General features: G+C 39.3%; 1 protein-coding gene across 2 annotated transcripts; it reads left to right on the top strand.

Moving 5' to 3' along the window:
• Positions 1-1,479: 1,479 nt before the first annotated feature.
• Positions 1,480-13,076, top strand: LOC105009038 (histamine N-methyltransferase). 2 transcript variants are annotated; one of them, XM_020041011.3, is made up of 7 exons: positions 1,480-1,565; positions 1,645-1,781; positions 1,881-1,933; positions 3,935-4,042; positions 4,407-4,537; positions 12,201-12,294; positions 12,407-13,076. In XM_020041011.3, the coding sequence occupies exons 2-7, from the start codon at positions 1,654-1,656 to the stop codon at positions 12,757-12,759; spliced, it is 867 nt and encodes a 288-aa protein (XP_019896570.1). In that variant the 5' UTR covers positions 1,480-1,565; positions 1,645-1,653; the 3' UTR covers positions 12,760-13,076. The 2 variants fall into 2 exon arrangements, with proteins under 2 accessions (XP_019896570.1, XP_012994564.1); XM_013139110.4 differs by having other exon boundaries at positions 1,537-1,781.
• Positions 13,077-13,520: the final 444 nt, after the last annotated feature.

Below are 13,520 nucleotides of genomic sequence, written 5' to 3'. Positions count from 1 at the left end.
GAATTTGTATAAGAAAACAATACAGGAATGTTACAAGAAAAATGATGACTAACACACTTAAAAAAAAAAAATTGATGTGCACAAATAAGTGACAGGAATTATAATATTTTCTTCTTTCTGTTCTTTCTTTTTGTTGTTGTTTTCTTTTCTTCGTTCATGCAGCGCGTGTGAATGCGCATGTTTATGAATGAATTCATGGATAAGCATAAACATTTGTATGTAGATTTTGTGCAATAAATAAATAAATATATTACCTTACTTGAAATATTTCAGTCAAAAATTTTTTGGGGTTCACAGTGAATATATTTATATTCTGAGTACAAAGTCTGAGTTTGAACAGTGGTTAATGGTACACCTGGGCAATAATCGTCTGAGCCACAGGTCAATGGTGCCATTTTGCATCCCTTTATTTCTTCCATGTTACTTGTTACACTGTAAACTGTAAAGTAATACAAAATTCTGTAACTAGCTAGACGACCTATAGTTTATACACAGTATAGTAACTCGCTATACCAGCTAGAGTATATGTATAGTAAATCTCTATACCTGCTAGAGTATATGTATAGTACATCTCTATACCAGCTAGAGTATATGTATAGTAAATCTCTATACCAGCTAGAGTATTTATAGTAAATCTCTATACCAACTAGAGTATATGTATAGTAAATCTCTATACCAACTAGGGTGTATGTATAGCAGATCTCTATACCAACTATAGTTTATGTATATTATCTAGATTAAACAACTATATTTTATGTATAGTAAATTTCTATGCCAACTAGAGTGTATGTATAGCAGATCTCTATACCAACTATAGTTTATGTATATTATCTAGATTAAACAACTATATTTTATGTATAGTAAATCTCTATGCCAACTAGAGTGTATGTATAGCAGATCTCTATACCAACTATAGTTTATGTATATTATCTAGATTAAACAACTATATTTTATGTATAGTAAATCTCTATGCCAACTAGAGAGTATGTAGAGTATCTAGATTAACCAACTATAGTTTATGTATAGTATCTAGATTAACCAACTACAGTTTATGTATAATGTCTAGATTAACCAACTATAGTTTATGTGTAGTATTTAGATTAACCAACTATACTTTATGTATAGTAACTAAACTAACCAACTGTAGTTTATGTATAGTATCTAGATTAACTAATTATAGTATATGTACAGTATCTAGATTAAATAACTACAGTTTATGTATAATGTCTAGATTAACCAACTATAGTTTATGTGTAGTATTTAGATTAACCAACTATCTGAACACTGGATCTGTAATTTACACAAATCCCTGTTGAGCTTCAAATAGAAAGACATTTATCTACTAATTTACTAAATGGGAATGGACCCTGAACAGACTAATACTGTCAATAAATCTGAGAGAGGGACGGGGTGGGGGGGTTGGAGGGGGAGGGAGAGGTTGGCAGAGAGAGGGAGGGGGTGGGTGGGGTTGTTGGGGGAGGGAGAGGTTGAGAAAGAAAGAGAGTGAGATAAAGGGATCTAACTATTTAGACAAAGGCTCTCATTTCACTCTGCATTACAGCGAGGTGATCAATGTTTCTCCTAGTTTTTTCTATTTAATTGCTTAATCTGATAATTCATTGAAAATAAGATTTGATTTTACAGTCTGCAGCAATGAGCGAAAAGCCACCTGGGTATGAGGGCCGAAATTTACTGGGTTTCCAGTTCTACCTGAAACACTCAGAAGAGCATAAGGTAATCCAGGGGTTTGTTGACCGGGTTCTCCCTGGAGAGATCAACAGGTAATCATGAATGTACAATTAATTCTGTCTGACTGATCCAATACTAAAACTGTCATAAAATCTGTCATACATTAAAAACATTCTCTTTGTTTTTGGTAGAATTGCACAGAGGAAATCCCAAGTGGATATTCTAGGTGTTGGAAGTGGTGGAGGTAAGTGATTAAATGGCACTTTACTATGGATATTAAACTTCAAATTGTTGCTATCACTATGGTTTTAATAATTTTGTTTGACTGTAGGCTAGTTAAAAAAAATATTTACTTCCCTGCTACAGCCAACATAGACAGAAAGGAAATATGGAATTTTGTATTGAGATAGACTGTTTGCTTGTAAAATGTGGACCAACATATACTTTTTTACTCATAAAGCCATAAAACGCATATTCTCCTAATTCATTTCAAATACATACTTATAAAAATGCTGGTTCCTGTCATGTGATGTAAGTATATTAAAGTACAAAATATGTGGTGCTGTTTTACAAACATCAATGTACTTATTACTATTTAGCATACTATTTTGGATTGAGGAACTGCGCCAACCAGTCTTTAAATTATTAGATTGCTAGAAACAAATTTTTAGAAACAATTTATCCACTGTAAAGGGGAAAGATCGCCCCATTGGAGAGAGGAAGAAGATCTCCCCATTGGAGAGAGGAAGATCACCCCATTGGAGAGAAGAAGAAGATCGCCTCATTACCTACATATAGAAATAAATGATCGACCATAAAGATTAGATTTGATTCAACTTTATTGTCATTGAACAAGTACAGTACAAAGAAATGCAGTTAGCACCTAACCAGAAGTGCAAATATAAGAGGGCAGAAAATGTACAAGTATTTACAAGTATTACGTATATTACAAGTGGAATGTATAGATGTGCAATTAGGGCAAATAGAGGAGGGCAGAACATTTAAGTATTAAGTATAATGTTTGTTATAATAGTTGTGCGGTTACAGATGGTAATTCTAAATGTCATTCTAGATGTGCAATCGAGGCAAATTGAAGGAGTAAGGTAGCATGTGCAACCGGGATGCAGAGATAGCAGCAATGAGGTCTCCAAAGGTAGACACACATATGTAACAACTGTAAAAATACAAGCATGATGGCAGTTCTAATGTGCAAAGTGGCAAATTGAATGTGCAAGGTGCATATGTAACTGAAATGCAGGGATAGCAGCGGTGAGGTTCCTGAGGTAGACACATACATGTAACAACTGAAAACGTTCAGACTACGCAAGACGTGTCAGAGTCTGGTAGTACAAAGGGAGTAGTGCAACAAGGTCCCTGGGAGGCAGGGGGGTATGGTTAGTGATACTGCTTGCACTGGAGGTCTACGATGGCAGAAAGCTGGGCACCAGTGATGTGCTGGGCGGTTTTCTCCACCTGTTGCAGGGCCTTCCGGTCAGCCACGGAGCAACCGCTAAACCACACTGTGGCAGAGTTTATCAGAATGCTCTCAATACAGCAGTGGTAAATGTTCACAAGGATCTTGGAGGACAGGCAGGCTTTCTTCAGCCTCCTCAAAAAGTACTGGTCAAAAAGGCTGCTGTGGATGGGGGGAGGGGTTGTCTGGGTGGAGTTTCAGTGCAATGTGCTCCAATGTCCAGGAGTTCCAATGTCCAGGAGTTCTTGTCAGCTGTATAGAGTGTCTGGTAGGCTGTACTGAGTAACTTAGCTAAGAACAATTAAGTAGATTATTGTTAATTTGCAAAAACTGGGTAAATGCTGAGCCTTGCGATGTACACATGCCGCTATCTTGGTCTATAAAGGAAAGATATTGCCCCATTGCCTACATAATGGAAACAAATGATCAACCATAAATTAGCAAGATTGTTCCATTGCCTACATATAGAAAGAAATGATCAACCATAAAGGAGCAAGATCCTCCTACTGCCTACTTATTTCTCTTTAAACAAGTGAATTCATTATTTTAATTATTTCCTACATCAGTATGTTTTTCTAAATAACAAAACATTACATCAACTTGCCTCAAAATATAAAATTTTCTGAAGTATGTTAGCAGCAAAAAAGAAACTGACATTTTGTTTTTTGAAAGAATTGGGGAGGAGGGGAATCTCAGCCTATGCTAGGCTATTGGATGGGTAATGGTTATAATCATATAGCATTGTTGATACATTATGATTGTCTATTTCAGGGGAAATAGATGCCTACATCCTGTCTATAATGAAGTCTAAACTCCCAGCCACCCCGTTATCTGCAGACATAGTGGAACCCAGCATTGAACTCTCTGACCACTTCAAAGGTACTGATTTATTTAAACTTTATTTGTACCAGGAAGTTTCAACAAGACTTCCATCTGTTTCACAAAGTATTCCTGATGGCACCAAGCTATAGAGTACAAGATTCTCAAACTGGTTCCACGGAGGGCCAAGTGTCTGCAGGTTTCTGCTCTCACATTGTACTTAATTAGGTCACTAATTGGTTAACCCTCACCTGGTTGTTTAGGTGTGAACTGGGAACCAATTTAGTGGAAACACCAAAAACCTGCAGACACTCGGCCCTCCATGGAACTGGTTTGACATCCCTGCCATAAACTGTATTTGATCACTGATTATCAAATGTTCAAACTGGATGTTTTGCCTGTTTGTCTTGTAACTGTTTCATAGCATTGGTGAGGAGGACTCCAAGCCTTCAAAAGATACCGTTCTCATGGCACACTATGACATGTGAAGACTATGAGAAGCAGGTCAAAGAGAAAGGAAACATGAAGAGATTTGACTTCATACACATGATTCAGGTAAAAGGCTCTAAAGGGCTCCATCATGTTCTTAAACGAAGCAGTAGTTGGAACATTTGTGTGTATGTATGCATGTGTGTCCTCATGCTGGTGGGCGTGCAACTTTCAATAAATAAATGCTTCCTATCACAAGGTCGTACTGGAGGCTCACATCCCCTATATGGTCACGCTCAAACCTTACAGGGGACAGCTCTAATCACATCCACTATATGGTCACGCTCAAACCTTACAGGGGACAGCTCTAATCACATCCACTATATGGTCACGCTCAAACCTTACAGGAGACAGCTCTAATCACATCCACTATATGGTCACGCTCAAACCTTACAGGGGACAGCTCTAATCACATCCACTATATGGTCACGCTCAAACCTTACAGGGGACAGCTCTAATCACATCCACATTATGGTCACGCTCAAACCTTACAGGGGACAGCTCTAATCACATCCACATTATGGTCACGCTCAAACCTTACAGGGGACAGCTCTAATCACATCCACTATATGGTCACGCTCAAACCTTACAGGGGACAGCTCTCATCACATCCACATTATGGTCACGCTCAAATCTTACAGGGGCAGCTCTCATCACATCCACATTATGGTCACGCTCAAACCTTACAGGGGACAGCTCTCATCACATCCACTATATGGTCACGCTCAAACCTTACAGGGGACAGCTCTCATCACATCCACATTATGGTCACGCTCAAACCTTACAGGGGACAGCTCTCATCACATCCACATTATGGTCACGCTCAAACCTTACGGGGGCAGCTCTCATCACATCCACATTATGGTCACGCTCAAACCTTACAGGGGCAGCTCTCTATCTCAATCAGTAATAGAAAAACCTATTGTTTTTTTAATTAAAAACTGCAATGTTCAAACCTTGAATATATATATATCCTTTATTTAACCAGGAAAGCCCATTGAGATTAAAAATCTCTTTTGCAAGGGAGACCTGGCCAAGATAGGCAGCTGAACCACATCACATCATTACATACATACAAAGACACAACAAAACACATAAAGACAAACAAACCAATAAAAACAATTCGAAAGCCAATTTTGCACTTACAAGGAAATCACAATTAAAAACATTGACATGTGAGGGAGTTCAACTCAAAACACCTCATTCTTATCTTAAAAACACTCAAAGGAATCAATTTACTGAGTTTTAAGTTATTCTGCAGCAAATTCCATGTAAAGGGAGCAGAATAAACAAAGGCCTTTTTACCCAGCTCAGTACTTACATGTGGGACAGAAAGCAAGACAACAGCCTGAGAACGGAGAGAATAATGACCAGCACTTTTTTTCATAAGAAGTGAACATAAATAGGATGGAAGCACACCAAGAATAGCCTTATATATAAATGTGTACCAATGACAAAGCCTCCGTGTGGCCAGAGCAGGCCACCCTACACGAGAGTACAGCTCACAGTGGTGAGTGCGAGCTTTACAATTAGTAATAAATCTCAGCGATGCATGATAGGATGCGTCAATCATATGAAGGCATTTAACAGATGAATGCATATAAAATATATCACCATAGTCCAACACAGATAAAAAAGTGGATGCCACTAGCCGTTTTTTTACATTAAAAGAAAAGCACAGCTTATTTCGAAAATAAAAACCCAATTTTAGCCTCAACTTTCTCACTAGACAGTGAACATGAGGCTTAAATGATAGGCAATCATCAATCACAATACCAAGATACTTATAAGTTGAAACAGTCTGTATTTCACATCCGTCAAGAGTAGTCACTGAGGGAAAATTCAGCGGTCTATTCCGGGGGCCCGTGAAAAGCATACATTTGTTTTTTTCTGCATTGAGCACAAGTTTCAGCTGTAGCAACGTGTTTTGGACCACAGTAAAGGCATTCTGTAAATGTGCAATGGCTTGTTTAAGAGAGGGTGCACAACAGTAAATAACTGTGTCATCTGCATAAAAATGAAAGTTTGCATCAGACACATGCCGATTAAGGTTATTTATATAAATAGTAAATAAAAAAGGGCCTAACACAGAACCTTGTGGAACCCCTTTAAGGATTGGTAAAATACCAGACTGAACACCATCATACTTAATGCACTGGGTTCTGTCAGTAAGATAGTTTGAGAACCAAGAGACAGTATTCTCTGAAAACCCCGAATTAAGAAGCCTAATCTTTAAGACATCATGATCGACCGTGTCAAAGGCTTTTGACAAATCAATAAACAGTGATGCACAGTGCTGCTTCTTGTCACGAGCAACAGAGATATCATTTATCACCTTCATTGCAGCTGTGATGGTACTATGTTTTTTCCTAAAACCTGACTGAACTGGGGATAAAATGTCCTGAACATGCAAGAAGTTTTTCATCTGATCACTCACCAGGGATTCAAGCGTTTTGGCCAAAACAGACAAATTAGAAATTGGCCGGTAATTATTTAAATTTGACGGGTCACCCCCTTTCAATAAAGGACAAACAAATGCAGATTTCCATATTTTGGGAATAGTATTGCTCTCTAAAGTAAGATTAAAAAGGTATGTTAAAGGCTGTGCTACACAGTCTGCAGCTATTTTTAAGAAATAGGGCTCTATAAGATCAGGTCCTAAAGGTTTTTCAGGAGCCAGCCCTTTTAGGGCTTTTTGAACATCAGCCACTAAAAATGGAGTGAGATTGAAGACACTTGTAGAGACTGGTTCATCTCTACAAGGTGTCACAGTATAAGGACAAGCAGTGTCAAACAAAGAACCAGACTGAATAAAATGCTCATTAAAATGGTTCACTATCTCCAGCTTGTCATGAACTACTGCAGACTCTTTCATAATAAAAGAAGGAACATTAATACTATCTTTGTTTAGAGAAAGTAATTTTATAGCCTTCCAAAATTTTCTGGGATCATTTAAGGTGTTAGTAGTGGCTGACAGATAAAAGTCAGATTTTGCTTTCTTAATAAAAGAAGAACATTTATTTCTTAACTGCCTAAAAATAAGCCAATCAGACGAAGATCCCGTTTTTCTTGCTTTAGCCCAAGCTAAATTGCGGTCATGAAGAATATCTCCAAGCTCAGAAGAGAACCACGGATTGTCCCGCCCCTTAACTCTAAATCTCTGTAGTGGGGCGTGTCTATTTATTATTTGCAAAAAGCTATCCCGGAAAAAGATCCAGGCTGACTCCACATCGGGAATCAGCTCTATTCTACTCCAATCACAATTAAACAAATCATGGCAAAAGCCCTGTTCATTAAATTTTCTGAGATTCCTCTTACATATTACGCGAGGTTTACATTTAGGCATCTTGGTATTCCTTACAGCAGCAACAACACAATGGTCACTTAGGTCATTACAAAAAACACCAACAGCAGAAAATTTGTGCGGGACATTAGTCAAAATTAAATCAATTAAGGTGGATTTCTCATGGCACTTAAGATTTAAACGAGTGGGAGAATTGATTAACTGTGTAAAATTAACAGAATCACAAAATGACTTAAATTCATCTGAACAAGGTTTCAGCCAATCCCAGTTTAGATCACCTACTAAAATAATTTCAGAGTAGTCCATTTTGGATAAAAGTTGAATAAGAGTCTGCAATGCAGTACTCAGGGCAGAAGGAGGCCTATAACACCCAACAACAGTAACATAAAGGCCCTTGGCCAACTCCACCTTTACTGCCAAAAATTCTAGTTGCTTACCAATTGATTCTGAATAGACTAACTTCACATTTAATTTAGATTTAACATAAATAGCAACCCCACCACCCTTCCTTGGTCTATCAGCACGAAACACATTATAACCACCCATTCCAATATCCATGTCAGTGATTGATTTTGTCAGCCAGGTTTCAGATAGCACAACAATATCTGCATCTGTTGAATTCACCCAAATTCTAAGCAGATCCATTTTGGGTAACAAACTGCGAACAGTAAGGTGAATTACACTCAAACCAGACATGGATCTCACATCAGATGGCAATGAAATACACTGCAACTCAGGGCCTGGATTTGGCTGTACATTGCCGGATAAAAGCAGCAATAAAAATATTAACCATCTCTGTTTACCATCAGTATATGAAGAATCTGTAGAGTTTTTAAAATGAGAGTCCCAGTAATGTCTGCCATCAAATGCAAAATAGTCATTTAAAATCAAAAGACTTTGAAGCTGAAGAATATCTCTGGGTAGCAACCAGGCTAAATTTATGTCCTCTGCTAACTCTTTTGGCATTTGAGGGAAATGCACAAAGGCTGAGCAGTTAAATCCATATCCAATGTCTGCTATGTCCAAAGAGCCACAAATGTTGCAAGATGTACTCACCCAGTATAAATCATTTGATCTTAGATTCTGCACAAACAATGAACAAAGCAGCATTAGGAGAAGAGCCATGTTAGCAGAAGATGTTAGCAGAAGATGTTAGGAGGAGCTGACAGGGCCTCAGTATCCACGTAGCTAGGCTGCTAGAGCCTAGAGTCTAGAGATAGTAGCTGGGCTGCTCGGGCCTGCAGAGGCTAACAAAGCCTCTGGATCCAAATAAAGCCTGAAGATAGCAACTGGGCTACTAGGGCCTAGAGCCTAGAGATGATTGCTGGGCTGGAGCTGGGTTAGAGAAGGAAGATGGTAGCTAGGCTACTAGGGCCTGGAGCCTAAAGATGGTAGCTGGGCTGCTAAGGCCTGGAGAGGCTAACAGAGCCTCAGTATCCAAGTAGAGCCTGAAGATGGAAGCTGGGCTGCAAGGGTCTTGAGAGGCTAGGAGGGCATCAGTATTCAGGCAGAGCCTGGAGATGGTAGCTGGGCTGCTAGGGCCTGGAGCCTAGAGATGGTAGCTAGACTGCTAGGGCCTGTAGGCTAACAAGGCCTCAGGATCCAAGTAGAGCCTGGAGATGGAAGCTTTTCTGCAGCAAAGTAGTCCATAATCCAATAAAAATTATTTCATCTAAAAAACCAAAGAGCTCAATCATAGAATCTGCAAAAAAATAAAATAATGTACTCCTTATATATGTCCATATATGTGCATAAAGGCAATCAAATGAGTATAGGTAGGAGGACAAACACACACATCAGACCATACATGCCGCCATCTTGGATTTTTTGGGATTGCTACTATTGCAGATTCCAAAATGCTGAATGTTGTGTGAGACAATATGTGAGAGAGTATACCATGGGAATGATGTAACTGTTTACTGTTGTAGTTGTGTTGGTCACCAATTTATAATTAAGTGAAAGACACCTACAGTGGGGAGAACAAGTATTTGATACACTGCCGATTTTGCAGGTTTTCCTACTTACAAAGCATGTAGAACTGTAATTTTTATCATAGGAATCTAAAACTAAAATCCAGAAAATAACATTGTATGATTTTTAAATAATTAATTTGAATTTTATTGCATGACATAAGTATTTGATCACCTACCAACCAGTAAGAATTCCGGCTCTCACAGACCTGTTAGTTTTTCTTCAAGAAGCCCTCCTCTTCTCCACTCATTACCTGTATTAACTGCACCTGTTTGAACTCGTTACCTTTATAAAAGACACCTGTCCACACACTCAATCAAACAGACTCCAACCTCTCCACAATGGCCAAGACCAGAGAGCTGTGTAAGGACATCAGGGATAAAATTGTGGACCTGCACAAGGTTGGGATGGGCTACAGGACAATAGGCAAGCAGCTTGGTGAGAAGGCAACAACTGTTGGCCCAATTATTGGAAAACGGAAGAAGTTCATGCCAATGACCATCTGGATGATCCAGAGGAGGAATGGGAGAAGGTCATGTGGTATGATGAGACAAAAATAGAGCTTTTTGGCCAAAACTCCACTCGCCATGTTTGGCGGAAGAAGGAGGATGAGTACAACCCCAAGAACACCATCCCAACCGTGAAGCATGGAGGTGGAAACATCATTCTTTGGGGATGCTTTTCTGCAAAGGGGACAGGACGACTGCACCATATTGAGGGGAGAATGGATGGGGCAATGTATCGCAAGATCTTGGCCAACAACCTCCTTCCCTCAGTAAGAGCATTGAAGATGAGTCGTGGCTGGGTCTTCCAGCATGACAATGACCCAGACACACAGCCAGGGCAACTAAGGAGTGGCTCCGTAAGAAGCATCTCAATGTCCTGGAGTGGCCTAGCCAGTCTCCAGACCTGAACCCAATAGAAACTCTTTGGAGGGAGCTGAAAGTCTGTATTGTTCAGCGACAGCCCTGAAACCTGAAGGATCTGGAGAAGGTCTGTATGGAGGAGTGGGCCAAAATCCCTGGTGCAGTGTGTGCAAACCTGGTCAAGAACTACAGGAAACGTATGATCTCTGTAATTGCAAACAAACGTTTCTGTACCAAATATTAAGTTCTGCTTTTCTTATGTTTCAAATACTTATGTCATACAATAAAAAGCAAATGAATTACTTAAAAATCATACAATGTGATTCAGTCACTCACAGTTGAAGAGTACCATTAAAAAAAATCACTGAATTCTACATGCTTTGTAAGTGGGAAAACCTGCAAAATCGGCAGTGTATCAAATACTTGTTCTCCCCACTGTATGGTGTTTTTGGTGTATGGCCTTGACAGCCCTATACAAGCCCACTGATACTATTTAATACCCCATTGAAAATACTATATAGTCCAACTGGCAACAACCCCACTGTTAACTCAAAATAACCCTACACACAACATTTCGTAACCCCACATACAACACTATATAATGAGTTATGGTCACTTGAGAGGGGGCCTCTGGACAGTCTGGAAGTGGGGCCATGCTGTATATGTGACAGTTTGGGATGAGAGTTGAACAGTGCAAAGCACTGTGGGAAGAAGCTGTTCCTGAACCTGCTGGTCATGGGTAGAATGTAGCGGCACTGTCTACTAGAGCGCATAGGGGATGAAGCTGAGGTTCGGTTGGCTGCAGTCCTTAGTTTGTACAACACCCTATTGACAAACCCCTATTGACAAAACCCAATCGACAACACCCTATTGACAACACCCCAATGACAACACCCTATTGACAAAAACCAATTGACAACACTCTATTGACAAACCCCTATTGACAACACCCTTTTTACAACACCCTGCTGACAAAACCCTTTTGGCAAAACCCTATTGACAAATCCCAAATGAAGACACCCTATTGACAACACTCTATTGAATAAACTGTGTTGACAACACCCTATTGACAAAACCCAAATGAAGACACCCTATTGACAACACTCTATTGAATAAACTGTGTTGACAACACCCTATTGACAAAACCTGATTGTCAACACCCAATTGACAAAACCTTGTTGACAATACCATATTGGACAAAACTCTATTGACAACAACTTTTTGACAAAACGCTATGGACATAACCAAGGCACCCTAATGGTGGAACCAGCTCAGACAGCACAGTTTTCAAAAAAAATGTAAGAGTACCTAATATATTTTTTAAGAGTATCTTAAATCAGTCTCTATTACCCCCATCCCCGCACAGTCCACTGATGCTTTTCGTAAAATAATACTTGCATTTCTATTCTTTCTTCTAACGCTGACTTTGCTGATAACAATTTTAACGAGTAGGTTGCACATAATTGTTACTACATAGTTCAGTGGTTCCACCTAAGACAATTGCACTAATACGAATTTTCTTTAGATAGGAGTGTCTGCTTAATGACTAACATGTACCTTTGAAATGCGAACATTATACTTCCCATAGATGCTGTACTATGTAAATGACTACCCAAGAACCATCCAGTTCTTCCACAGTCTTCTGAAGGACAACAGCAAACTGCTCATAGTTCATGAAGCAGGTTAGTACACAGTACGTCAGCTCTGTTACTAATCAATAAAACCCTTCTACAATATCTACAAATAGTGGTGAGATTATCCTGTATTATTCTTTTTTTCTGATTCCATATCCAGAAACCAGTGGTTGGGACACCCTGTGGAAGACTTACAGGGATGAGCTATGCACCAAAACCATTTCTGACTACAAGTCTGCAGGGGACATCAAGGTTCACCTTGACCAGCTGGGACTGAAGTATGATGAGCACCTCATCCCAAGAACCCTGGACATTACAGCCTGTTTCACTAAGGGAGATGATATGGGGGAACTGCTTCTAGACTTCATGACAGAGCAGGACCATTTCTACCAGTCTCTGACCCCTGAACTCCAGGCCGGGATCTTGGATCTGCTTCGGAACAGATGCAGCACAGAGATAGATGGCAGGATATTGTTTGACAACAGCTTGACCTGCCTGTTGGTTCATTCCTGAGATATCTGTTGTCGGATGGGAAGTCCCATATAAAGGCAAGTGCTGTGCCTGTTGCCCTCCTTCTGCCCTCAAGTAATTTTAATCTTGTTAATTGTCTGTGTCGTGGAAATCACTAATGGGAAAGGCACAGAGGCTGTAGATTCTTTTCACAAGTAAAGCTTTATTCAAGATTTATAAACCTGGAGCAGTTAACAACACTCAACAGAGTCAGGTCAAAAGCTCTCTGTTGAAGGTGGAGCTCAGGTCTATATACATTCAGTACAGCCCAATGTGTCCCCCTCCTTTGCATGGTTAGTCTACATGTCTATGGCTTAGAAAGATAACAAGATGTTTACAGCCCTTGAGAAGTTTAACCAAAACTAGAGCTATCTGTTGTAGGCACATCCTGTACAAGTGAGCAGAGTCGAAACACACGATGGCCTTACTAAATGACTGGATTATACTTAGAATAAGCAATATGATATTAATGTACTATAGAATAAGAACATTTCTACCACAGCTATTTTACAAATGTTCTGTAAAGGCTATACTATGTTTCATCTTTTAGCTGGTCAGCATATCATCAAACTATATTGTTAAGATTTGTTTTAAATTAAATTAGTTATTATTTTTCTTGAAATTGTCATGCTCTCTGTTGTTATGAAAGATTATACCATTCCATGCCACTAGAGGGAGCCAAATGTCCAGACACCAGCCATGTCCCTTTACATTTTTACATCACTATCACCAAGAGATGGCAATGGAGGTTCTGCTATCTCTTA

Source organism: Esox lucius, chromosome 20 (assembly GCF_011004845.1).
Source record: "Esox lucius isolate fEsoLuc1 chromosome 20, fEsoLuc1.pri, whole genome shotgun sequence".
In the NCBI taxonomy this organism is placed as follows: Eukaryota; Metazoa; Chordata; class Actinopteri; order Esociformes; family Esocidae; genus Esox; species Esox lucius.
This window is presented reverse-complemented; position numbering and strand designations above follow the sequence as displayed.

What these genes read in the sequence shown, in the direction of transcription:
- LOC105009038 (XM_020041011.3), top strand. Translation starts at nt 1,654, where the DNA reads ATGAGCGAAAAGCCACCTGGGTATGAGGGCCGAAATTTACTGGGTTTC. An exon ending in CTCCCTGGAGAGATCAACAG is followed by an intron (nt 1,782 to 1,880) that starts GTAATCATGAAT and finishes TGTTTTTGGTAG; the next exon opens with AATTGCACAGAGGAAATCCC. An exon ending in ACTTCATACACATGATTCAG is followed by an intron (nt 4,538 to 12,200) that starts GTAAAAGGCTCT and finishes TACTTCCCATAG; the next exon opens with ATGCTGTACTATGTAAATGA.